Source organism: Anopheles arabiensis, chromosome 3 (genome assembly GCF_016920715.1).
Source record: "Anopheles arabiensis isolate DONGOLA chromosome 3, AaraD3, whole genome shotgun sequence".
NCBI classification, from domain to species: Eukaryota; Metazoa; Arthropoda; class Insecta; order Diptera; family Culicidae; genus Anopheles; species Anopheles arabiensis.
In genome coordinates, this window is record NC_053518.1 from 32,811,848 (window position 1) to 32,837,570 (window position 25,723).

At 44.9% G+C, this 25,723-nt stretch overlaps 1 protein-coding gene across 3 annotated transcripts in view; it reads right to left on the reverse strand.

The window, feature by feature from the left end:
• The window catches only part of LOC120901910 (ankyrin repeat domain-containing protein 29), a 222,822-nt gene that overhangs the window by 10,627 nt on the left and 186,472 nt on the right, over positions 1-25,723 (reverse strand). For all 3 annotated transcript variants that reach the window (XM_040310273.1, XM_040310275.1, XM_040310274.1), the window contains exons 4-6: positions 6,130-6,228; positions 4,596-4,694; positions 990-1,088 (exon numbers count right to left, since the gene is read on the reverse strand). In XM_040310273.1, the coding sequence (XP_040166207.1) occupies positions 990-1,088; positions 4,596-4,694; positions 6,130-6,228 (297 nt within the window). The remainder of the gene's footprint in view (positions 1-989; positions 1,089-4,595; positions 4,695-6,129; positions 6,229-25,723) is intronic.

Consider the following 25,723-nt stretch of genomic DNA (forward strand, 5'->3'; position numbering starts at 1 on the left):
AAGAAGGCAAAACTGGCAGAAGAAGTACACAGCAACACACAGCTGGGAAGGAAGATTGAACGGTTCGATTTGGGATTGGGAGGCCCCCGCCCAATGTTCGACATGAACGCGCATCAAAAGCTGATACATAATCTTCGACATCGTTATCAGAACTTTCCCGACATTTCCTTAAGGTTATTTTCCTCGCCCGCTGCGTCGTTGTCCCGTGCACCAGGGCCGGCTAGAAGGGGAGAGATGTTCATCAGCAAACCAATACTTAAATGCTCGGTTGCTTTCGGGGAGTGGCTTTGGCAAGCAAAGGGAAGAAAGAGCAAGCTTGAATTCTACCACGGCACGGCGCTCATCAATTTTCCCATTCGATAGCGACCAGCATTATCTCCCCCACCGCTCGGCTTAAGACGTAGACGTTGAGCATCGGTTTTTATATGATCGGCTGGGCTGTGTGTACTGTTGCTCCTTCGTTCGCGGAAGGAGCATCGAAGAGAGAGAGATAGAGAGAAAGAAATAGAGGGAGAGCGAAAAGCCTCCGAAAAAAGGAGTAAATTAAACACCAATCATGATGCCACCGTCAGCCACGGCTTCGGGAGGAAGTTTGAAGGGAGAATAGCGTCCCGGCGGGAAGCGGAGCGGAAGTTTTGACGAGAAAATCCTTGATTGAATATAACGTCACCGCCGATGACGGGAATGAGGGTGCCGGGTGGATGGAGAAACATTTTCCCCAACCGATCTTCATTTTCCAAGGCAATATTCGATGGGAGAGAAGAGGAGAAGGTGAAAAAGAGTACGAAGAAGCGTCTTTTTTAAGTGAAAACAACACGCAGACGACCACCCCGCCAAATATCCCGCGCAAGGATGAAAGATATTGCGCGGAAGCCTTTGCCGGCCCCTGGCAGACAGTGCCGCCGCACTGCTTGGACCTGGCTCTTGGCGGAAGTAATCCGAGGTGAAATAATGAAAACTAATTACGGAACGCGGCGAACAAAACTTACCTTCATGCAGGCGTGCACGCTGGCACCGTGGCTTAGCAGCTCGCTCACCATGGCTTCGTGGCCGCCCTGGCAGGCAACGAACAGTGGCGTTCCGCCATCCTTTTTTTCAGTGCAAAAGCCGGAAAAGAAACGAAAAAAAACAAGGAACAACATTAAACACAACATCGTCACCGTCAGCAGGACACATCATTGTAAGAAAAATGGAGAGAGGAGAGACAACTAGGGGTGGGAAAAATGGAAAACATAAATGTGCTCTCCTGCCGTTCACCGGTGTAGTGTCACCGCTCGAAACAGGTGACCAAACAAGAGTTACGAAGGATTTAATTAAAGTGTTGGAAGGAAACAAAAAAAAACACAGTTGGAACAAAAATCTTTTTGCATGGAAGGAGGATGAAGAGGTGCAAAGTGCATTCTTTGCATAATATGTTGAATATTTGGATTTTTTTTTGCTTCGTTTTTACACGTTTTGCTTCCCTCAATGGCTATTCTAAAGAGCACCACACGCTGCTGTTAATTTACTTCGACAGTTTTAACAATGGTTTTTCATTTACGTTACATCCTGTTAGGTGCGAGCGTAAGGTTCGCGCAGAAAGCATAAGGGCTAAAAAAATGGTATTAAAATACTGACAGTTGATTATGCTTAGCAGCCATTAGTCATGCTTAAGGCAAAACATGATCCACATCTAGTTTTGTTTTTCATTGTATTGAATTGTTCTAACATTCAGAGTAAACAATGATTTCTTCTTCTCAAACGTCCAATTAGCCTCATAAACCTACAATTGCGTTCATAAAAATAGCAGTTCGTTTTAAATATATTTAAAAGACTTGTTAGCAGTAAGATAAATTTCATATATTCACTTTCTTATTTTTTTAAATACCAGTAACATACAATCTTACTAATTTGCATCCCTTTTTATTTTACTTTATTTTTATTTTCAAGTTATTTCAAAAAAGCTTCAAAAGGCTGTGTTCAAAATAATAGAAGTATTGAAAAAAAATATTAGAATTATACTTTTTTTAATTTAAATTGTGCTCAATAATTTTTTTTTTCGTGTAAATTCATAACATTATGTTCCTTTTTCATTTTTAACCATTAGTATCCTGAAGCATTTCCTTTATTTTTAATAACAGCAGCACACCTTGCCGGCATAGAATCAACTAATGACAGGCAACGGGAATCAGGTATAGCCTTCCATGAGTCTCGAACTACTTTCCATAAATCTTCCAAATTTCTAGGGTTAGCTTCAGAAACCGCGTATTTTATGTCCTTCCATAAATGCTCAATAGGATTGAGGTCTGGAGACTGCGCTGGCCACTCCATAACATCGATGTTATTCGCAATAAACCAAGACTTAGCTCGTTTGCTAGTGTGCTTAGGGTCATTGTCTTGTTGAAATACCCAATCTGGTGCCATTTCATTACCTGCAAAAAGCAGCATCACTTCTTCTAAAATTGCTATGTATCCATGTTGATCCATTATACCCGGTATGCGATAAATTGGACCAACACCATTGTACGAAAAACATCCCCAAACCATGAGTTTTGCTCCTCCGTGTTTAACTGTTTTTACAGTATACTGGGTGCGACAGGCAACCTTTGGTGGACGTCTTACATACTCTTGACGTCCTTTTGTGCCAAATAAAACTATTTTAGACTCATCAGTCCACAAAATGTTACGCCATTTCTCCTTGGGCCAAGCAACACGAAGCTTTGCAAATTTCAGTCGATTTGAAACATTTCGTTTTGTTAATAACGGTACTCTCCGAGGGCTTCGGCCTAGCAAGTTAGCTTCTATCAAACGTCTCCTAATAGTCACAGTGCTTACCGGTAGCTCAAGGTCATTTTTAATTTTTTTAGATGTTGTAAACGGATTTTTTTTAGCAAGTTTCGCGATGTTTCTATCGTCTCTCTTCGTAGTTTTTCGTTGTCTTCCTCTTGTCTCAGGTTTTGCTTCCCATTTTAAAGCATTACTTATCATTTTTGCTGAACATTGTAACGTATCCTGAATATCTTTATATGTTTTACCATTTGCTCTCATTCTTTTTATCAAATCTCTTTTCTCATCAGAGCAATGTTTACCTCGTCCCATTTCCTGTTGATTATTGAAATTTTTGTTGAACTAAGCGAACCATTGAATGATAATATTGAACTTACTATACGTTTTAAACACGTCTCAGCACGTAACACAGCAAAATAGCTACTTTTCTAGGCAACGAAACGATACTAACCGATCAAATGATAAGCACTGCTATTATAATGATCAACTGCAAACCTGTTTCAATAAGCCAACACGAGCCCCAGCCAATAGAAAGAGACGGGAATATAAATGTTAGTACTTCTTTGAAACGTGAGATGACACTTCTACATTCTCAGGTGATAAGAGATCAAATCGTAGATCATATATATACAAAAACCGGTGTCAGTATTCTAATGTGTGGCATACTGCTATTTTAATGAACACAATTGTAAATACTCGATTTAAATCCTAAATTATATCATTGAGTCATGAATGTCAAGTTTTGTCTCTCATTTATCAATTTGTGACAATTTTCAAGTTGAACGTGCAATTATGGGGTTTTTCTGCTATATGTCCTTAAATATCAATCAGAATATGGCTTATTGTACACCAAAAGAAGGGAAATTTAATGTTCACTTTCACTCGAGATGTACTCCGGACTTAAGGCATCCTATTTTTGATCTCTAAACACACCTTTTTTTGGCCCTAAGTTAACAATTTTCGACTCTTGTACAACCAATGACAAATTTACAACGCATTTGAGCAGATTTATGACAACTATAATTTGATTGTTTTGAGGAAAACTAGTCAAAAATTGAAGCCTTTGAGACAAAAATTGAAGCCTTTGAGACAAAAATTGACGCATAACCTCAAAATCCATCCTGTAGAGTGAAAAACAGGCGAGTTAGAGTCGTAATTAAGCGGCTCCATAACTCCATGAGCTAAAATTTAACAAAAAGACATCATTTTTGAGGCTATATTGAGTTAAAAACCTAACAGATTTAGCTAAAATCCTAGACTACACCTTGGAAATATAATACACAAACCCTTTTTCTTACAAACGGCACATCACGACGGGCTCTCTTTTAATCTACATGCCAAAGATTAAGCATAATATAAGATGCAATTACTGAATTCAACAACTTTTTGAAATACCTGATAGAAAAGGTTTTTTGTTTGCTACTTTTCTCTATCCTTTTCCTTGTTATTTTAATATCCATAACGTTAGCAAAATATTCTTCTCAATTGTGTGTGTGTGTTCCTTTCGAAAGAATGACGCTTCTCTAATTAATTCACACGGTACAATTGCTTCGGGTTTACTCTTTCTCCGAATAAAACAGTATTTGTTCATGCTCTTTCCCACTTCTAGCTTTATTAATACATATTGTGTTGTAAAATTGCTTGTCTCGCAGAGCGGACGTTCCAAACAGACAGATTTGTATATTATATTCATTTATTGTTTCCAACCTATTGATTTTACTATCCACCAAAGCAACACACTTGCCGGAAAGCAGCATATCGCCAGCGAAGGTACCGGGGTTAGATTTTATAGAAAAATTAATAAACCTGCCATCAAGATGGTTGCTTACCACGGACGAACAGTCGACGGGCGCCCCTGCCTTGAGCAGTATCCTGGCAACGTCCACGTAACCGCCCTGCGCAGCGAAGAACAGTGCCGTCGTACCGGTCTGAAAGTAAAGCGAAAGCGAAATCACAAGGTCCAGGTTAGTGCCGGGCTACAATACACAATACACTTTACACACAGCAGTGCTACCGGCCGCTGCTAGTGCGCTGCTTCTAACCAGTTGTGTAACCCCTGGCAACACTACTGACAAGCAAGCAAGCAGTAGTGTTGCTTCACGGTGAGTGCGTTTTTTGGAATCTGTCAAAGGTTAGGCTGGTCACAAAACACATCGAGAGCATGAACGATGACCGTATCCCTAGCGTCTCTGGGACGCTCGTCTCCCGAACGAAGGGACGCGGTTGGGAGTTTAATGTAAAAATTAATTTTTCCCATGGTAACCCTGTTAGATCTTTGTCATCTATCCTCACCCTTCAGGGCGCCCACTGGCAGTTCGAAAACTACTTCGCCTTGATGGACGGAACACACGCGTCCAACACCGGGGTACACTCTAGTTTGCTCCTGGTCTGTGTGTTCTCCCGAGCGTCCCCGAAAAGTGGGGTTACATTTTTATGTCTTTACGTGCTTTACACATTAGCAATTGGGTCGGTCGGTTGGTGGCCAGATGGGAGGTGTGCATGGTTGAAAGCAAATGAGATGAGACATTTCAATTTATGTTTAAACTTTTCTTCCATATCAAAACCACTAAACACTGGAATTATCATGCTTTACAGTATCACGGTACAGCATCACTGCCCCGAAGCAATAAACATCACACACTAAAACTCCTATAAGCTCACAACTCCAGTAGCGACGCCACGATTTCATTTTGCATCGATTTTTCCGACCATTTGTGTAACTACTTTTGTACAAATAATTCCAAAACTGGTTGTATCCTCCCGGCAACGTAATTTCATACATTTCTACCCGTATGGCCGAGCAGCAGCAGCAGCAGGGGCGGAGAGAACGTGAAAGAAATATTTCCCATTCAACAACAATCCATAAACTACCTTTCAATTGAAATGGATGCGCTTTCGGGTTTCGTTTCCTGCGCGGAATTAACCGGCAAGCGGCAAAGCGGAAAGCAGGACCACATTTCCTTTACCCGGGCCGGCCTGTTTTCCACACCCGTTATCATCACCGCAGACATAAGAGCTCGATATCCGGGCGTGTTCGGGCATATCCGGCGTAAAGCAATAGCTTCTTCTTCTTCTTCTTCTTTTTTTTTGGCGAAATTTCCCATTCGTACAGAACACACCAAAAATCCCGCTCTTGCCCTGAATGGGCCAAGAATGTTCCCATTACATTTTGCCCGAAAGCACTGGGGCACCAACCATTTTTTTTTGTATGCGGAAGGCAAGCAGTAATGTAAAGAGGATCCTCCTTTTAACTCATCGCTTTGGCGGCTAGCGAATATTATAATTTGTATCACGTTCCAGCCAGCCAAAGCTGTGCGCTGGCACAGGAAGCGGCGGCGATGTGGCAAAAGGCATTTTACTTACCACTCGGCGTGCATTCGGATCGGCACCCTGCTCCAGCAGCTCGATGACGCAAGCTGTATGTCCACCGGCGGCAGCCAGAATTAGCGGTGTGGTGTAGTCCTGCACGAAAAGGGAGAGAGAGAGAGGGAGTGAGACACCAGGAAACGAGAATATAGAGCAAAAATTAACAAAAACCAATGGCATGTCGCAGCGGCTATGGAAAGGATGTGAAGTGCGAAAAGTGGAAATTATTACGTCGAAAAATGTGCCAATAGTTTTGGCAGGGCGACGCACACGCTGGTAGTTAACGTACAGTAAGGGAAGCGTAATAGTGCAGCCAGTGGTCGGCAAGTTAGTTGAGCTTAGTGGTGGTGAACAAAAATGGTGTGAACAATAATAAACTGCAATCCTTTCTCACGGAAACTAAGAAAAGCGTGGAAATAATGGGGCCCTTCGCAATTAAAGTCAGTTTTTTGTATGGAGTTTGACAGTTGGAGGCTGAAAACATGTAAACACTCCTTACAAAACGACACATAAAACTAACCTGCAATTTTCAGTCTAAATTATTCTAGCCTCAAAGCTAAAACTAGATTCGAGTACCTGCTCGAAAAAAAATTCGAAGTGCATTAAAGAGATCTGGTAATGGAATCCAAAATTGAAGTGTATGTAGTCCACTTAGCTGGTCTCATGGTACAGTTGTCAACTCGCACGACTTAACAACATGCCCATCATGGGTTCAAGCCCCGAATGGACCGTGCCGCCATACGTAGGACTGACTATCCTACTATGAAGGGTAAACCAAAAAAGTCACTGAAAGCCAACCCCACAAGTGGGTACAGGCAGGCCTTGTCCTACAACGGTTGTAGAGCCAAAAAGAAAAAGAAGAAGAAGTCCAGGTGGTCTCAAAGCATGTTTTTATAATCAAATTTGAATGTCACTTTTAGACAGGATCTACAGAACAGGAACTTTTGTTCAAACAAGCTCTTTGGAGGCTTGACGAATACACAAAACACTCTTAAAATCTTCATTCATAAGCAGGAGCGATAAAAATCAGCCTTCTAAATTCATACACCTTGAGATAAGCACACCTGTATATTCTACTCACTTAGATAGCTGCTCGAAAACTGCTATACAATGGAAACAGCTGACAGGCTGAAATTTCAGCCTACGAACTTAAAACGGAAAGGGCCCCAATGTCAGAATGATGAACTACAGTAGAATAAAAAAAGGATACAATTGATTGACATCTTGATAGCCAACGCTTTCATTTTTAACAGCATTTACAGCAGCTATTGAAAGACAATTTTCCTCATTTTTCCTCTATTCAACAACTGTAATATAAAACAACAATTGAAAAAGGAATTGACAAGGCTCTCATTGATACTTAGTGCAAAGAGTACATACTTTCCAAAACCCAACAATAATAATTGAATTTTGAAAATGATAACTTTGAAACTCCGCCACTTGCCAATCCCTGATGCTGAGCAGGTCCAACAATTTTCATACATTATAGTAGCACCAGAACACAGGCAAAAAACGCCCTCCTCCCAACTTAACTCACAACTCCCGCTTAAGCAGCAAACTATTTATTATGGCATTTTCAATTTCCGTTCACACTTACAAATAAATCTCGCCGCCCAACTGGGTTTGCCGACAGTGACATCGATAGTGTCATCGCAGCCCACCCCGAAAACCCTTCCGCGTAGAGCGGAGCTCACGAGTCACCGAGCGAGGAATAGCATTAGCAGCGGGGAAAAGCCCCAGCTCGCTGTTAACGAAATTATGTCCATCGCCTTCGGTTGGGCTGAAATATATGCCTCCGAGCATAGGGGCGAGCAAAATGTGTCCTCGCCCCTCGCTGTCCACGGAGGCTTCTCGCACTCGATTTAATGATCAACGCCAACGCCCCCCGCTGTCGTCATGTACAAAATCACGCGCCGTCCTTACGCAGCCCACTTGTGTCGTACCCTGTATTCCCAGGACCGGGTGGCAGCGGTGGTCTTGAAATCACTTGAAGCATTTTAAGCATTTAAAAATGTAATCAGCACTCAGTTGCTGTATTTTTAGACCGAGCCAGGCATGGCACCAGTGGAAGTGTGTTTGTGCCAACTTGGTTCCTTCACAGGACGAAAGCCAAGGTTTTTTTTTTCACTTTTTCTCACTCTCTCAAACCCCAAGAAAGGTGAAGGAGTGCTCGCTTTAGGTACGTGGCGCGTTAAAGTGTGCCTCCGCACAAGTCACGACGTCATGAGGCCTGCCTGCCTGCCAACACCAAGTGGACACTGTGTAGCGCCGCCTGGGGTGGTTGCTTTTTCCACCATTTTTCGGAGGTGGTAGCCCAAAAATCGCAATAATAACTCAAGTGTCCTTCACCGGGGCATAACCCAGAGGGCGCACAACCCTCCCGTGCTGCCATCTACTCATAATCATCGTTGATGGGAGGAAGCAGTTTTCCTTCCCCCACTTTGTTCGTCCTTGGATAAGCAGATAAGAGGCTGCCTGGAGGGTTTTCGTGTCAGTTTCTACGGTTTTTAGGTTTTGGAGTTTTCTCCTGCATGCGCGCTCCTGCATTGCCGAAATTGTGTCACCAAATTGTGCTGTGAAGTTGATATGCGCACACGTGGGCATGATGAGGGAGCATGTTGGATTTTTTTCGGGGTTGTTGTTGGGATGCATTAAAATTTGAATACGAAGCGAAACCGAGACAGGAGGGTAATGCAATTACTCTCTGTCTGTATCCAGTTACATAGTTGCAGGAGGGCGTTTTATGCTTTGCTGGATTAAACAAACACAACATGACAGTTTTGGGGCTGGCGCCGTTGAAGAGCTCACGTCGATACTACTTGATGCACACGACCTGCCACAGACGACCCAGTAATCGTCTCGACTCGTGTGCTTCGCGCATCACTCAAGGACTTTCCAGGACTTTCGAGTAGCCAGGAACAGAGGGCACTAAAACCGTCGTCTCTTTTCCACCCGAGCGACGAGATTCAACGACCATTCTGGTCCAAAATTTGATAGAGTAGGCTACTACTTCCCTTTCCAGGGATGTCCACAAGAATTCTGGACGTCGGAAGCAAACCGACGGACGAGCGGATACAAGGGAAAGAAAAGCGGTTATCCACTTTCTAACTGGTTTTTACGATGTTTCCGCCTTCGCGCGCGCCCATAAGATCTTCACCGTTCACCGATTTCTCTTCCCCGGGCACAGAAACCCATCAAAAATACGCCTTCGCCGCTCTTTAATTTAATTATGTCCCTAAATCTTCCCGAAAGCACTTTTCATTACAGCTCCGGCACCATTCCAACTTCCTCTCCCACTCACTGCAGCACTCCAGAAGAAAAACCTCCATCCATTCCATACGTCATTGCGATCTTACGGCGAGGAAAAGCAACCCAGGACAATCGCCCAGATCTCGTCCGGCTAGATGTCCAGGGCTAGATGTCTCCTGCCGAAGCTTCCGCTTCCACTTGGCACACTGAACGGGAAGCAACCAGTCCGCTTAACGGTTTGCCGATGGTTTACGTTCTGTGTCACTTTGTGGAATAAATTAAAACCCTCCAATTTCTCCCCTCCCGATGCGCCATTATCCTTTTCCTTGAACGGCTAAATCAAATCTTTCTCCAAAGAATGTTCCTCGGTTTTGCGCTGGTAATAACTGAGACGAATCCCCGCGGCACGGGGGGGTGGTAAAGGAGACGAAGGGGACAGCTGGAGCTTGAATATCTGCCACCGAATTTGCCCTTTCTCTGTAAAAGGGCCGGGATCGGGGAAGTTTTACATTTGCGAGACAACGCGGTTCGGCGGGTCGGCCAAGTGAATAAATTTGACGATTTTTAAAATGATTGGAATTTCTACTCCTATAACTCTGGGCAGCTCGCGACCAAAGTGCACTGTGGGATTGTTCGAAGGACAAACTGTATGGTTGTGCCTTTATACTCATAGTTTTTCAGTCATAAAATGATTTAATACTGTTTTGATCTGTTAAAAGAACTCCTAATGTAAATGAAGATAACAGTTCCCAACAAGTTGTGACATCAAGATCCTTGTATTTCCAACTAGAAAGCCATCTTGAAGACAAATTCCTACATGTTTTGATGGAAATCGAAGTTACACTAATACTAATAATCATACTGTTTCTCAAGAGATGCAAGCATTTTGAGATTTCCATGAAAAAGGATCACATTTCCGTTCCAAAATCAAATTCCATATTGAAATCAACAACATTGCTTTTGCCACAGCAATGTCCCTGCGAATCCCACTGTGTCTAATAACGAAGAAATCACGACCCGGAAAAGTTGAATACTTATTATTTTTTCTTCGCGCTTTTCATTATCATCCTTTATCGCGCACGGGCATCGATGGCACACGGGCGGAACCGGGGCTAACCTCAATACCGCTTCAGGCGGACACGAAACCAACACCATTCGAGATTGTCTAATCACTCTTGAGCAGAAGTTTTGGTGGCCGGCCGAACTTTCACCTTCCGAAAACACACCACATTGGATCGCTTTCTTTGTGATGATCCTTCCTGATCGGGGGGTTATCCTTAGCAGCATAAAAAGGAGGTTGTTTTACGCGGTGGTTTGTAATAAAGTGTGAAAACGTTGGTGGAAAGTTTCGGGACGCGCGTTTTTTTATGACTCTAATTTTCTCACCTCATTCCCACTGCCGGTGGGAGCTTGTTGCTGGTTTCGCGGGAATATAGTACGATAGAAGACATAGCTCCAAACAGCAAGCAAATACCGAACAGGCTCGTGACCGATATTTAGCACAGTAATCGGCAGCTAAGCAATTAATTCGGAAACTCCACACCATGAAGCAGCTCATTCGCTTTGCAGTCAACATAAAGCATGATTTAAATGAGCTGTTAGGCAAAAGCCTTTGGCCGCACAACCCGCACAACCCCACAATACGTTTTTAATAAGTGAGAGCGCTGCTGGGAATGTTGCAAATGGCATAATTAAAATGGAGCATTCGCACTTTACTCCATGTCGCCGCGAACACACATATTTAGCGACTAATGAAGCTGCCTTTCATACGTTTGCGATGCGTTTTAATGGTGGAAACAAACGTTGCAAGCTGATGCGATTAGAATTCCAACCCATTTTCCGATTCTCCGAAACCACTCGATCCACCAGCACGTCAATTCACTTTACATTAGTCGGGAAATAGATGAATAAAGCAAAAAAAAACGCCACCGTGCGCCGGTAGTTACTAATTAATCCAGTATCAGTTTTCTCAATTACAGCTCATAATTTTGCCGGACCAAACCCCAGCCCCCTTTTGCCCGGGAACATTATTCTAACCCGACAAGACAAAAGCGGCTGTAAAACGGTGCAGAGCGCGGTAGCTGGAGAAAGCCCGGAAACTAGCCTGAACGGACCCGTAATATGTAATCCTTTCCGATGCCGTTCTCCGTAAGCCAAATGTCCCTCTCCTCTTCGTTGTCTCTCATCCAACCCGGAGCAGCAGCAGCAGCACCAGTTGGCTCGAAATACGATCAATCGGCGGAGGTTGAAAAACTTTGCTCGTCCGGTTGCCGACCGGGTCTCTCCGCTCTAATCTCTAATCCACTCGAAACCAACTCACACTGCTCACTTCACTTATTATTCCATTCCAAAAACTGGGCGGTTGTTCCGGCCCAGTCAGTGGAGCGCTTTTGATACGACAGGGATAGACACAAAGAGAGCAGGAGAGAGCCGAAGTTTCGGATACGGAAACGTATCAATTTAATTATATTTGATTTTCATTTGATTATGTTTGCCTTTGTTTTATCTCCTCACTTCAATCTGGCATTTTCGTGTCCATCTCCCGGCACCGGTTAACGCCGGGCCATGTCTCCCCTCCGTTTCCATCATCCTAGACAGTGGTGGGGGTTGGTTTCCCATGGCCAACCCCACAACTCGCATGGCCAGTGGTGGTACCAAATCCGTCAAGAATTGGACACGGTTCGGTGGTTCGCATGGCTTGGTCCCCGGGAGCTACCCGGCCAACTTAACTGCCCCCGGCAGGCGTATGTATCTGGAGCAGGGGCTAAACGAGTTATGATAATCATGCCATCATGCGCTACATCCTCTCACCGATGGGGTGGCAACACACACAAACACTGGAGGACTTCCCAAAAAAAAGAAGGAACAAACTGACACCCTACACCATGTTTCCCGGCCACGGGTTGGGGAAATATACGGAGTAGTTGGTGGTAGAAGTTTGACTTTGTGCCCATCCGTTTGGCTACCTCACACGAAGAGACGATCAGACAATGTGTGTTTTTTGGAAATGATCCATCTAGTTTTTGGGGCTAGCAGCCCAAGAAAAAATGTGAGATATTTCAATCACTCTAAAAAGTACACTGTTACTATCCCAATCGGGATGAATGTTGGGGTATAGGGCTATGAAGAGATAAAGGACTTCACTAATGTGATCAAGGTTTGTAGATAACGTCAACGAACGGGTCAAATTGGTACCGATATGGCGGACATTATATACAATAGATGGCTTAATAATCATTTTAGGGAAATTATGAAGAGATGTTTATACACATTGAGTATGTTATTGCTACAAGAGTATCCCTTAGTATGAAATTTTAGTTGTAAAACTATTAAAGGGGTTTAATGTTGACTTTGCAAGAGTTAACAACGTTCAACATAAAGTGCAGCAAATTAAAACACGTCTACATCAGTCGAGTTGGAATGTCATCACAATTAAGACAACTTCATCACTTGATATCACAATTGTAGCACAATATTTTACAACTCAGTATTGCTGTTTCAAAGAAGAATTCGACTAGAATCATAGTCACCGTTAACATGACTTTTTTGTGAGTTTTCAGTAGAGAATGCTTCCATACTGTTGCTCTAAAAACAACAAGGGGTTATCTATAAACTACGAAATTACGGGATTATCCATAAATTACGCCCAAAATTAGAATAAAGTTCAAGCATATAATTTATAATTTTTCTCGAAATTAAAGACAATGAACGCGAGCAAACAATCTCTTGTTTTATGTTTTTTGCAGCGTTAGTTCCGATTCTTAGATTCTTGCAAAGCCACAGCAAGCAGCCACTTGTGAAATGCTGTGCTCCAATTGGAATATCGCATGAGAACGCTCACCAGATCAACGCCGAATCAATGCAATAACATCTCCAAAATTCCAATACCAGAGTCTAGACTCCACTGCATTCCTGCACACAATAAGCATGCTCCCGTGCACACATCGGTCCCGGTACAAAGTAGCTAGAACATTGCACGTCCAGGCGCTGAGCTGCGCTGAGGTCCGAAATCCCACGGGATCGTTTATGCGAGCATTGGGGCGGACAGTATCTTATTATACAATCATCATATCTTGATAAGCGCATGCAAACATGCCTTCGCCATCGCAAACACACACACGTGCTGGCCCACAACCCTCTAAGTGCGAACCGTGATACCTCACAGCACCATTTCACCGTTCGCGTACGGACTGTGGTGGTACTGAAGGTTTAGAAAGCATTTAGAAGTGATCCCATTTGGTTGCGTGTTGCGTCCGGCCCACCTGCCCACCAGGATCGTTTCCCGATCCCCCACAGTCATGGCACAGTGTGAAGCGACGCGCGAACCGACACACGAACCGTATCTTCCCAAGCGTGCTTCTGCTACTCGCGTCCACAGGATGACGGCAATGATGATGATGATGAAATTGATAGCCCGATGATGTGTCCATCCAGTGCCTGGTTAGAGTGAACCAGGCGAACGGACGGGCTGAAGATCGTGCTCCGTTTGATAATCGAGCCATCATCTTCCCGGAAAAACTAGAGCAAAAAGCATATGTGTGTGTGTGTGTGTGTGTGTGTGTGTGTGTTTGTGTGTGTGTGCAAGGGTTATAGAGAGCGAGAGCATCAACCCCACCTCACGAGGAACGACTGGAATGGACTATCACATTATCCATTATTTTCAATTACCATATCAAATAAAGGCAATCCCTTTCTCTCGTTGCCCGCTTTCGGGTAAAACGTGGATGGGAAATAGCAGCGCCCTCTGTTTGCTCTTTTCCACTTTCGAGGCATTTCGGACAAGGCGAGTTCCTGGCCCTCATTCCTATTCGAGGTTATCTTGACCACTCACACGCGCCTCTTGCTGGGCCCAATGCGCGGCGCTCGGACGAGTTCGGGATGGTTCAAATCTCCTCACGTAAAGCTCAAACGCAAATCTGATCTATGTTTGTGTGTGTGATATTGGGTTTTTAGTTTTGTTCTATTTTCAGTTCGGCTGTTCATGGGCTGCTTCAGCGAGTGCTGAGGAAAGCCCGGAAAAGCGCCAGGTGAAATTAGAATATTGGTTCAACTTTTGGTGCTCATTTCCCAGAACGATTTCTGGTTTGGGGTGGGTTTGGTGGCCAAAATGGAAACTAAAAAACACATTCACTAGCTCTCTCACCCACACACAAACAATCTAAACAAAAAAGCAAAAAAAAAGCTGAGTATGGTAACTAGAGCAAGCGATTTTCATCTAAACTTTCCATCCAGCTAAATCTACGAAAAAAAAAGAGAAAGACAGAAGGATGTGCTCGGTATGGTTCGAATGGTTTCGGGTTCTTTTCGGTAAGCTTTTTGCTTAATTTAAAAATTAGCTCGAAGCATTGGGGACGAAGCGGGGGCTTCAGGCCAAGTGAAAAGAGGGTGAAAAGCCCGACACAAACAAGCCGGCCCGAACCCAACCCAACCCAACACAAAAATCTGATCCGTTTTCCCGACGACGCTAGCACATTTTTGCCCCAGCGTTTAGTAATCGTTTGCTTTTCTTCGTTCGTAGCGCAGCACACACCTGTCTTTCTATTAGTACAGCAGCTACGGCCACTTTCTCTCGCTCTCCTCTCTCTCTCTCTCTAGCACACACACTCCGCCATCTATAGGAGGGGAAGAAGGTTACGAAGTTTTATCTAATCTTTCGTGAATTGTGACACTTTTTCCAATCTACCACCGTCCCACCGGCTGATGGAAGCGCGGGAAAAGGAAAAACCTAAATTAAAACACCCAGGCAACAGGCGATTGGCTGTGCTTGGACTGTTTCGGCCCGGATGGTAGCTGTTCTTATCATAATCATTTAGCAACAGCAGCAACGTAAAAAAAAAGGTACGGTAATTTCGCAACCGTAGCCTTTTCCTGCCCTTTTTCCGTGCTGGTCGCACTAATCGCTAATGGATTTTAGAGGGAGATCGGAAATAGCGTAACCTTAACGTAGCATCGCGCGATGATGAAGCTTGATAAGGCGAACGGTACACCATCAAGGTTCCGGGTTGGGAGGAAACAGGTGAAGCTTAGCTTCAATTAGAAACCGCTGTATGTGTCCACTTTTGGCTTAGCAAATTGCATAATTTTAAGCAATAGTTTGTAGATCGGCATTGAAATCGCGCCTGAAAGTATGTAGCAACGCATTGCAATTTATGCTTATTAAAGCATCTGTATTATCTTGTTCGTTTTTTTGTGGCATTAAACCAACTTTCAAGGATAAACACACATACACACACTCAACACACTCTCACACATTACAGGCAACCCCGTAAGGCATGCTTTACTCTTTACAACTTCAGAGTGGTGGTGGAACAAAATGCTCCTACAAGCGTGTCCCTTTTTTGCCTTTATCATCCTGTCACCCGTGGACTCGCACGGGGCTTGTCAAATCTTGCTTTAAAAAAAGGGGGGAACAAGCAGCCCTTTACCCCCACAGGTCTGTTCCACCAGCTGCCTGTTGTGGCATTGATGGCTTTATTAGAAAAAGGTTTTCCCCATTTCGGCTGAAAAACTCCTCCACCAAAGGTAAACAACGGTGCTTACGTGTATGTGTGTGTGTGTCTCTTTCTACAATCCTCCACCTTCTCTCTCTTTCTCTGTGTATATGCCATCATTGGGCTTGTTTTAAAAGCCTTACTTTTAACCATTTTGAACGGGCAACGAAAAAAAGGCTAAATACAGATCACATCTGCCTGACACTTGGGCTTGGGATGAGAGGGTTCTCACACACACGCACGCACACACACACACACACTCACAGAGGGCAAAACCGATGGGGGAAACACTTTTGTGTATGTTTGAGTTTACCCGAAACCGATCCTGAGCAACTAAACTTATCTTTTAATTGATTCTGTCAACGTGGCAACGTTTCCCTAGGATTAGCTCCCGCTCTCCGCTTCAAAGTGGGAAAGGGAAAAGTTTCTGCCAAGTATCGACACGCTTGGGCGAGGGGATGGAGCTCCATTAAAACGGGATTTAGGATTATTGTGCCGCTGCGGAAGAGGATGGAAAATGGGGATTGAAGGATAAAAAAAACTCCATATAAAACCCTTTTTCCAAACTTTTTTTAACAAAAGAAAAAACACAACCCCAAAAATCATCAAACCCAAGCAAGAGTTTGCCCAAGCGATTTGGAAGCACACCTTTTCACACGACCCATCCGAAAGGTACACATTTATCTTGCTGACGATGTGCGTTCCATCCACCCCGAGAAGGGGCAGCAGAGAGCGAGAGAGAGACAAACACTCAGAAACTGATAAATCACCACACACTCGATTTAAGTGATTTTTCTGTATAAACATTCGATTAAAAATTACCTGAGACTTCGTGCGGTGAGTCCCCTACGGCCCCGAACGGAAAAAAGAATCCTCCGTCCAGCTCAACAATTTGATTAGAATTAATGTGTTATTGTGGCAGAGAGATCGCTACGTAACGCCCCCAAGATTGAATTATCACACCTAGTTTCGATGGGTGTGAGACGAGTGACGAGACGCACATACCGAAACGGCAACCTAAAAGCGCCCAACAAACTAACGAGGGTGATAATTTCGTTGGATTTATCATCCACCGGGTGCAGTGTGAGTATGCGCGGCTTACAGTTTTGCTGACTATTCACCCAATCAGCTCGCTAATAGGATGCCAATTTTGGAGCCAATTTTTACTGCCCAACGGTGAACACAAGACATTCGCCCATTGACAGCTGAAGACTGAGTTTGACGGAATTGAACAAGGCAAAACAAAGAAATGCGAAAAAAAATCCACATTCCATCTAATACCAGCCAGTTTGATGCATGCGCGATTATGCAAAGTGTCGTGTCGTCCAGCGGTTCAGAGCTTCCCAGAGAATACACCACACCACACGAGGAGGATCAAACATAATCGGGCACGACAAATCGATTCTCATCGCGCGGGTTGTTTCTTTCTAGCTAGGACACATTACCGGCGTTTGAAAAATGAATCTTGCAAACGTATATCACGAGACGAGACCGGCTCCATCTCCACCGAACGACCCTCCAACACTCAGCCTCGTTCTTTAAAATTGACAAATTGCCAACAATTATGAGCTGCTGATTCGCTTGCTAACGGCTTCGGGCAGGCGTCAATCTGGCAAATGCTTAGGAGCAGCGAGATTGAACAACGCTACAAAGCAGCATACTATCGTAAACAGGCCGCGAAAAGGGGATAGTGGCGATGAGGAATTAAAATTCCAGCTCCCACAGCCTTGCGGGACCTTGCGCACATCCAACCGTCTTAGAAGAGTGTCTTGCACACACACACAACACAGCACGTAAGAAAAGGTGCCAGATCCTACAGCATCCCGCATTGTTTGGGGCATCGTTTTGTATCGGCAATTTGAAACATCAATCAACGGGCGCTTTATTTTCGGAGGCGGATGATTCCTAGCCGGGCCAACAGAGGGGCAAGGATTCTCGCGTTTGCTCGTGTCAGTGAATGGAGGGGCAGGACGGGGCAAAACGAAACACCCAAAGGGCCCCTCCGCTAAAGCTTGGGCGCATCGTACGTTTGTTTGGAGGAAGCGAACTCTGCTCTTCTCATCGATCCATCCATCGTCTGCAGTTGAACTAAGAAACAGTGAGCCGTAACAAGCAGCGGGGCAAAAGGAAGGTGGTAAGCAGGATAAGAAGAGAGAATGAGAGAGAGAGAGAGAAAGAGAGAGAGAGAGAGACAGCAGGGGAGAGGTTAATACTTTTCCACCCCTTTCCAGCCCCAAACCGTCCAAATTCAATCCCCATCTAGAGGGCGCGATCGTTCCGCGAAAGCGTACCGGAGGCGTACCAGGACGCGCATTTTTCTTTAATTAAAACATCAAAACCCCCGAGCGCGTGTGACACCCACACGGGACGGGTTCCCCGCTGCCGACCCGACCAGACCTCCTCCCCCAATCTCCGGAAAGTTAATGACGCTCGTATGTATGATGTGGTTAGCTATGGTTCTGGTTTTGACGGGGCATCGAGGAGCTCGACGCGCGCGCCCGATGAGGCAACAAAATGTTGGCACCACAAATTAAGCCATAAGCGTGGCGTGGAAACGATCATAATTTTTTAACCCTTCCGCTGCCGCTGCCCAATCCTCGAACTGCCTCGAACAGCCTCATCCTCTGCCCCCGTCAGGTCACACGCGTTCATTCTTTTCAGCTGTGAAGCAAAACACGACGGCCATGCCCTGAGGAGTCTGTCGATCGGTGTGTGGTGTGCGCGTTTGGACAGGGGCATCCCGCCCGGTTTGCGCCTCTCAATCTCAGTGGGCAAAAGAGCCACCAGGGTAAAGGGGGTGGTAGTAGTGGCGATGGAAAAAAGCCAACACACGAGCCTACAACCTGTCTAATCTGTGTCGCGCGATGTGAGAAGCGAAAATGAAGGCGAAACATTAAAACAAAAGAGAAGCCACGAGGGAGCAGCACAGGGAGCACTGAAAAGTGGACTAAATCGGCTTCAAAAAGGCAGAACAACAACGAACGAACAACTAAAAAAAGGCGATAAATGAAATAAAAGTCTAGCCAAGACAGGGGACAAACAAAACGCGACGCTTGTCCGGCCTGAGCTTTTTTGGTGGACATTAAAGCGAGGAAGGCGATGGCAGGGGGGAAAGCACCCGGGTGATAAAATGGATAGAAAACACATGTCAAATCGGCCACTAAATCGGTGTTGAAAGGCCGCGCTGGGTCGGGGGGAGAGATTGTCGTCCCCAGTGAGAGTGGAGTCATAAAACGGGATGATGGAAGAAGAGAAAAATAACAGCAATTCATATCGGTGGGCTGCGCTAAGATCTCGTAAAGAAACGCTTTTCCTCCGCAGGTAGGTGGAACCGGATCGCACCCGCTGGAATGCTGGGGGTGACACAACCAGTCCGCGTATGCCACAACATGAATTCATTCACCTCGTTTTGAGACGGTCAAAAGGGGGAGAAAGTGCACATTTATGTGTGCTAGATAGAGAAAGAAATCGAGAGAAAGACAGCACCAGCACCGTAAATAGATACCGAAATTAATATGTTAAACAAGCTGTTAAATTAGACGCAAATTAATAGAAACACTCGCAGCGGAACTGCCTCTTCGTGAGCATAAAATTATCATTAATAAGCGGAGTGCGCGCGGATCTGTGCGAGGCTGGCAAGTCCCTAACGACACGAAACTTGGACGTGGAGCGCGCGTGAGCCGCGAGTTAGCCCGCGGCTTAATTAGGCCAAAACCTAGTCGGGCGTGAGGAGATTGCGCGAGCTAGCACAGGACCGTGGTCCCTTTTTGACCGCGCGGGGTATGGGTGTTGGGCTCTGCTCGTGTACTCTGCGGTACAACCCCGGTGTCTGTGTCTTTTTGTTTTTGTTTACCCGTAGCCCGCCAGTTTGCTTAAGATTGCTTGCTTCTTTTCAAGACAAAGGCGGCACACTACTGGCGGAGGAAACATACTATATACTTTGCGCCATGCGGGAGAGAGAGTGCCATGCCGCGCGCCCTTGCGGCATCTCGTTGTGATTTGCTCTAGTTTTTAGCGGCGCTTTTAGCGTGGTTAGTTCGATTGTTTATTGGACGAAGGAAGAGATTGTGCCGATTGCTTTCGGGCAAGCGAATACCGGGGAAGCTAAGGAGAATAGTAGAACAGACAGACGGGACTAGAAGGGTGGAATGAACACATAAAAATATTTCAAAATTTTATCAGCATTGGAAATGTTTCTAGTTGTAGGGGAATAAGACTTATATCAGAGACCTTTTACCACACAACAAGACGCTCAGAGGAGGTAAGTGAGCTTCTACCATTTTCTGCACAGGTGATATTGAAGCACTGGATGATTGTTTCCTCTCTGCAACACACTCTTTTGAAGAGTTTTGTACGGAGCGCAAGAACTACAGTCAGACCTCTTCTGCCTAAATTGAGAACTCTGTGTCTGATCCACAATAAACTTGCATAATCAAATTGAGCTACTAGCGCTTTGATGAGTGTGTGGAGGTATATTGAGTTTACATAACAACAGTTTACAAGGCTCAGAGAGCTACAATGAGTTCATTGAGTTTTATTGAGATCGAGGAGTTACACTCAGTCTGTGAAGTTATATTCAGCATACAGAGCTATATTGAGTTTGCAGAGCATACAGAGCTATATTGAGCTCGGACGACTAAATTCAAGCTCTGCTCACTCACACTGAGTACGAAGAGCTATATTGAGCTTACGGAGCTACATTTAGCTTCATATCGCTTCAAGAGATATTGATCTTACCGAGTTCATTTAAGCATACGGTGTTACTCCAATGAGCGTGATGAGGGCTATGGAGCGATAGCCTCTTCTTTTATAAGAGCTTATCTTTCTTTCTTTCAACAGAGCCTTTCATATTGATTAACTAGAAAAATACATTTATTTTATAATAATAACATTTGCCACAAGTACTATCTGAACATCTCATGGTAAGGATTAGGACTTTTAATCTATAAATATCTTCCTTAGAACACACAATGATGATGCAATACCATACATTCTTGACATCTTGAACATTAATGAAACGTGTATGTATATTGCATTTGTGCTATTCTTCTTGATCATTCGATTTTTGAGTTTCTTTATCCATATATACAGAGCTCTTAACAACCCTACACACTACAATCCCAGCATTTATTGGATCACTCTATCACACCTAGAATACGAACAACCCTCCATATTATTCAAATTTCTAGCTCCAAAAATCCATGATGATGATCCAAACGCCCCCAGCGCTAATGGCCATATTATCAGCGGTAGTAAAAATACCACTAGCACATTATTAAGCCGTCAAACATGCCGTTGCGGCTGCGGCTTTGGCTGCTGCTGTGTGCCTTCTTCTATTTCAAGCAAGGCATCATATGCCCCCAAAAAATCACCAACATTATTTGGCGAAACAAACAGGCAAAACGGCACAGGTTGACACCGCCACCAAAACGGCGCCCTCATTAGTCGTCAGCTCTCTGTTTCTCTTATCCCCCTTCCCAGATTCTTCGTTTGCAGATTTACACAGACCGTCCTGTGTTCGTCTTCAGCCCTGTCCTGTTTCGCACAGAGTCTCAGGTTCTGGTTGTTTTAAAAAACGTGTCGGAAATTCGATCTCACTCGACCCGATCTTAACTTCTACCCCGACCTCCCTCCCCACTCGCAAGCACTCCGGATTGGAGCTCCGACTTTGGAGCTCGTTAATCCGTTTAGTGAAATCTGGCGTTGTCGGAGAAGCAGTGCCCAGGATGAGGAGGCCGGCAGCACGGAGCAGGTCTATGGAATTGAAAGAGGGCCAGAAGATCGAGGGTCACCCGGCCACGGTGCGAAAGAGAAAGCGGCCACTGCTACACACACACACAAACACTCCGTGTACCGTGGTGGTCGGTCGGTTGGAATCCGTCCCGAGGTTCGGAGGTCGCGATCGGTGGTGTATCTTCGCTGCTCGCCGGGCCAACTAGCCTGCCATCCAAATATGGTGTGCCCCGTCGTCCTCGTTGTGCTGGATGATCTCCCGCGTGAGATTGCAAGCCGATCCGAGATCGTTCTCCTTGGTGGAGAGATCTCGTTTCGCTTCCTATGCGTCTTGGTCGTCGTTGTGGTCGTCGCACGCTCCAAAACCCACCGCATGCGTGGAACGGAAATCGGATCGTGATCGGATCGTTTGTGTAAGCCGGTCGGTTTACGGACGCAGGGTGATTGCGAGAAAGAGCGTTTGGGTGATCGTGCTGGAATGTCCGGCACAGCGGTCGTACCTCATTCAAACAAAACACTCCGCGCCCTCGCACGCCACCTTCCAGCGCTGCGTGACTGGAGGGAATGGAGCAAATGTCGATAATTTTGACACATAGCTTGACGAGATAATTATCAATTTGCTTGTCCCCAAAACTCAAACACCCATGTCTCGAACGGCTCGCTCGCTCGGGTGTAGGCGTTTCTGGTGAAGGCGAAAAGAAATACTTCGCTAGTACGTTAGAGGAACCAACAAAAGACCACGGGGATACCTTCAAATCGTTAGAAGCCAAATCGTGAGGTTTGAAGACATCATTGGAAAAAAAATCCAGTACAAAAATCTCACACCGACGACGGTGCGAATCTACTTTCTACACTCGCGAAGCTGCACCGCCAAGCCCAAAGAGACGGATTATGGGGTATGCGATATTGTTCAGGAGCTCCAGCAACTGGCGAGCAAGAAGGTGTTTTTGATTGATAATTGCAAATGTCCTCACAGGGACACTTTCCGCAGTGGTACACGCCGGCTCTTGACAAGCTGGCTGTGTAGCAGTCTGCCTTAACCTTCATTTGCGTTCGGTCCAGTTTGCTCGGTTTGGGTTTCTCCTGCGCTTCAAATAACCGCTGTTCGGAGGTTCGAATCTTCGCCACTTCTCCAAAACCCGGTTTTAAGCAGCGCCGTCGTTGTTTTTTTCTGTGTTCTCTCTTTTCTGTTGCTATTCCGTTAGCCATTATTTCCATTCCACTCGGGTTCAGGTTCGGTTCCATTTGATATAATTTTTTTTGCTCTCTCTCTTTCATCTCTTGCTACGCGTTCCTCTCCGTTTCCTTGCAGCTTTCTTGTTCTGTCTCCTTGTTTTCTTCTTTTATCATCACCGCGTCGCGCTCGCCCCTTCCTCCTATCACGCTTCAACGCCTTTTTCCATCTTTTCGCGCGCGCGCGGATCATCATAATAAATTTCATTATTTATGATGGCTCGTTTGGATTAACAGTCTTCACTTTGTACCCAGCATCGTGCCCTCTCCCTTTTGCTCCGCTTCGCGTCCGATCGGAACACAGCGCGATCGATCCGACCGGTCAGTCCATTCCCATTCCCGGTTCAGCTTCTTTCCAGCCTTCTTTGCTGCTGCTGCTGCTGTTGCATCTTTGGGAAACGGTTCGCGCCAGTTCCACTGATCACGACAAATTTTCGGTGTATTAGTATTCGATGCGAAAGGTGCGCACGCTGGACGCACAACACGGCGGCTCAACCAACACCTCCGTTTTTATGGTGATCGGTGTTGTTTTTTTTTTCGAGTTGTTCATCCGATTCTTGCCCTTCTTTCTTGTCCCGCTTGCCCAGCACCCCCTGCTGCTTGTTGTAAATCCCTAAATTCCACCAGCAAGCGGTGTATTGCGATCGAAAATCGGATGACGGTAGTGAGAGATTCATCGAGCTTTGCCGCGATCATCGATCGATCAACTTGAATCGACGGTCCGGAGAGTTGTTCGGTCGACAAGGGCCTTGTGTTCGCACTGTCATCGAGTCGAGATCGGGGGAAGAATTCGCTCTGTGTGTTGTACGCAGCTCAACAGTTCCGGGCGAATGATCCTGAAGGAATCTCCCAAGCGGAACGAAATTGCATACGAATGCATTCGATTAATGGAATCCTTTCTTTGAATGACTGGCTTTCAGCACGGTATTCGATCCACTCTCATCGCGTTTGCTGAAGGTCTGACATCCTTAAAAAGGAAGGTTATGATTGGACGAGCTTTTGAGATGTTTTCTTTTGCCGGTTCTTTATAATGGAAGATATTAAGCCATCGTAAAGATGTAAACAGATTCTATTTTCGGAGAACAGGTTGTATTACACATCTCATCACAGGTACAAAGATGTTTACAAAAGTATCTGGAATAAACTCTGAATAGCGAAATTAGGTAATAACTAATGGTTCTTATAGCCAAAACTATAAATTTCTTTCAGAAATTACTTGCATTGAATGCTCAAATAGCCAATAACCCAGAATATATCCAATTTAATACAATTTATTTATATCTCCTTGTTGTATATAATGCCTGGACGAAGAATTTCAACAATTCTGGTCCCAAAAGTACGCTCATATGTAGGTAGCATACCTTTTTCTAGACTTCAAATCCTTATTAGGACGACTGATCTTATTGCATCTTTGATTGCAACGTTAATGTATATACATTCAACTATGGATCTAACACTTTCTATCAATAAGATTAAATTTAATTTTATAAGAATTTAAGCTTTCTAAACTAGTACACAGTATCAAGAAGTAAACAAATATTTTTCTTCTTACTAAAAACATCTAACTAAATACCAACCCAAACAAATAGTTACACCACTGCCCACACTGCCTCACACATTAAAAAAGGAAACAACCATGTGCCGGAGTTGACACAATCGACATCAACAGCAGACCACATTCCCGCCCGAATCTGGATTATTGACATTATCCTACATTCCTCACTTCAACAAGCTATCACGATATCCGATTTCACTCGCATGATAAATCGCACACCAACACAGCACAGCAGATCAATAACAAACGCTCAATAGGAAGCTCTCATTCTAGCCGAAGATTAAAACGTGTTTGATTAAAGCAAATGGCTGTCCCGATCACGCTCCATCAGCCGGAAGAATAAGTGCCCATCATCTTACACCCCAAAAAAAACAAGCATTCCCCCGGCCATAGCCCCTTCACACCCCGAAATGCAAAAAAGCAATTTAAATAATGAAAATAAATATCTTTGCACCGCATTCGACGACCGACACCAGCAAGGCAAGGGACAAACTGTACCACTCGCGGCCGGAGGATCGTGCCATACCATACCCATCGTTACTTCACCGCTTTTGACAAGGAATAATAATAGGACGATATAGGGGGCTCTCCAGTGACGACAATCACGAATCATGGCGACGCGCTCGATTTGGCGGTCGAAGCGATCATCATCGAAAAAAGCCGACTTTTCTTCCTCCTTACTGATAGGCCTTAGAGAAACCCCCTTCAGACATCGATTCGATACGAATAAATATTATCTTTAGACGCATTTCACTCGGATCGAGAGTGAGGAGTCCGAAAAAGGATGAGTTGACGCTTTTGGCACCTCTTTTGTTGGACGGCCCTGCGCGGCTAGTGCCAGCACCAATAACTACCTTTAAGAGAGCGCACGAATCACGCGGCTCTGTGGGGGAAAGGGGATCACGTTTACCCGATAAAATAATAATCGCACCGAGAACGCTCCGACAACAACAAAAAAATGGTAAGATATTGCCGGTTCCATTCAGAGACATCCAACAGAAAAAAGGGCACATACACAAACGTACAACTGCTGTTCCACAAAGGGGTAATAAAACCACGGAATCAAAGGGAATGGGTGGAGGGCAGCAAATTTTTCAAAGCATAATCATCTCAAAACGCCGCCTTTGGGCACATGATTACGTAGATGAGGGAGAGAGAGAGAGAGCGATGCCCAAACTTGTCGATGATGATCGAGAGTAAATAAATGTAAATGCCACTAACCAGCTCTGCTCCATCTAATCATTCAGGACGGTACAGTTTTGTTACGGTTTGCTTCGTTTCCCCCATGTCTTTTTCTGCTACCCTTCAGCCCGACTAGACTCATTTCCAC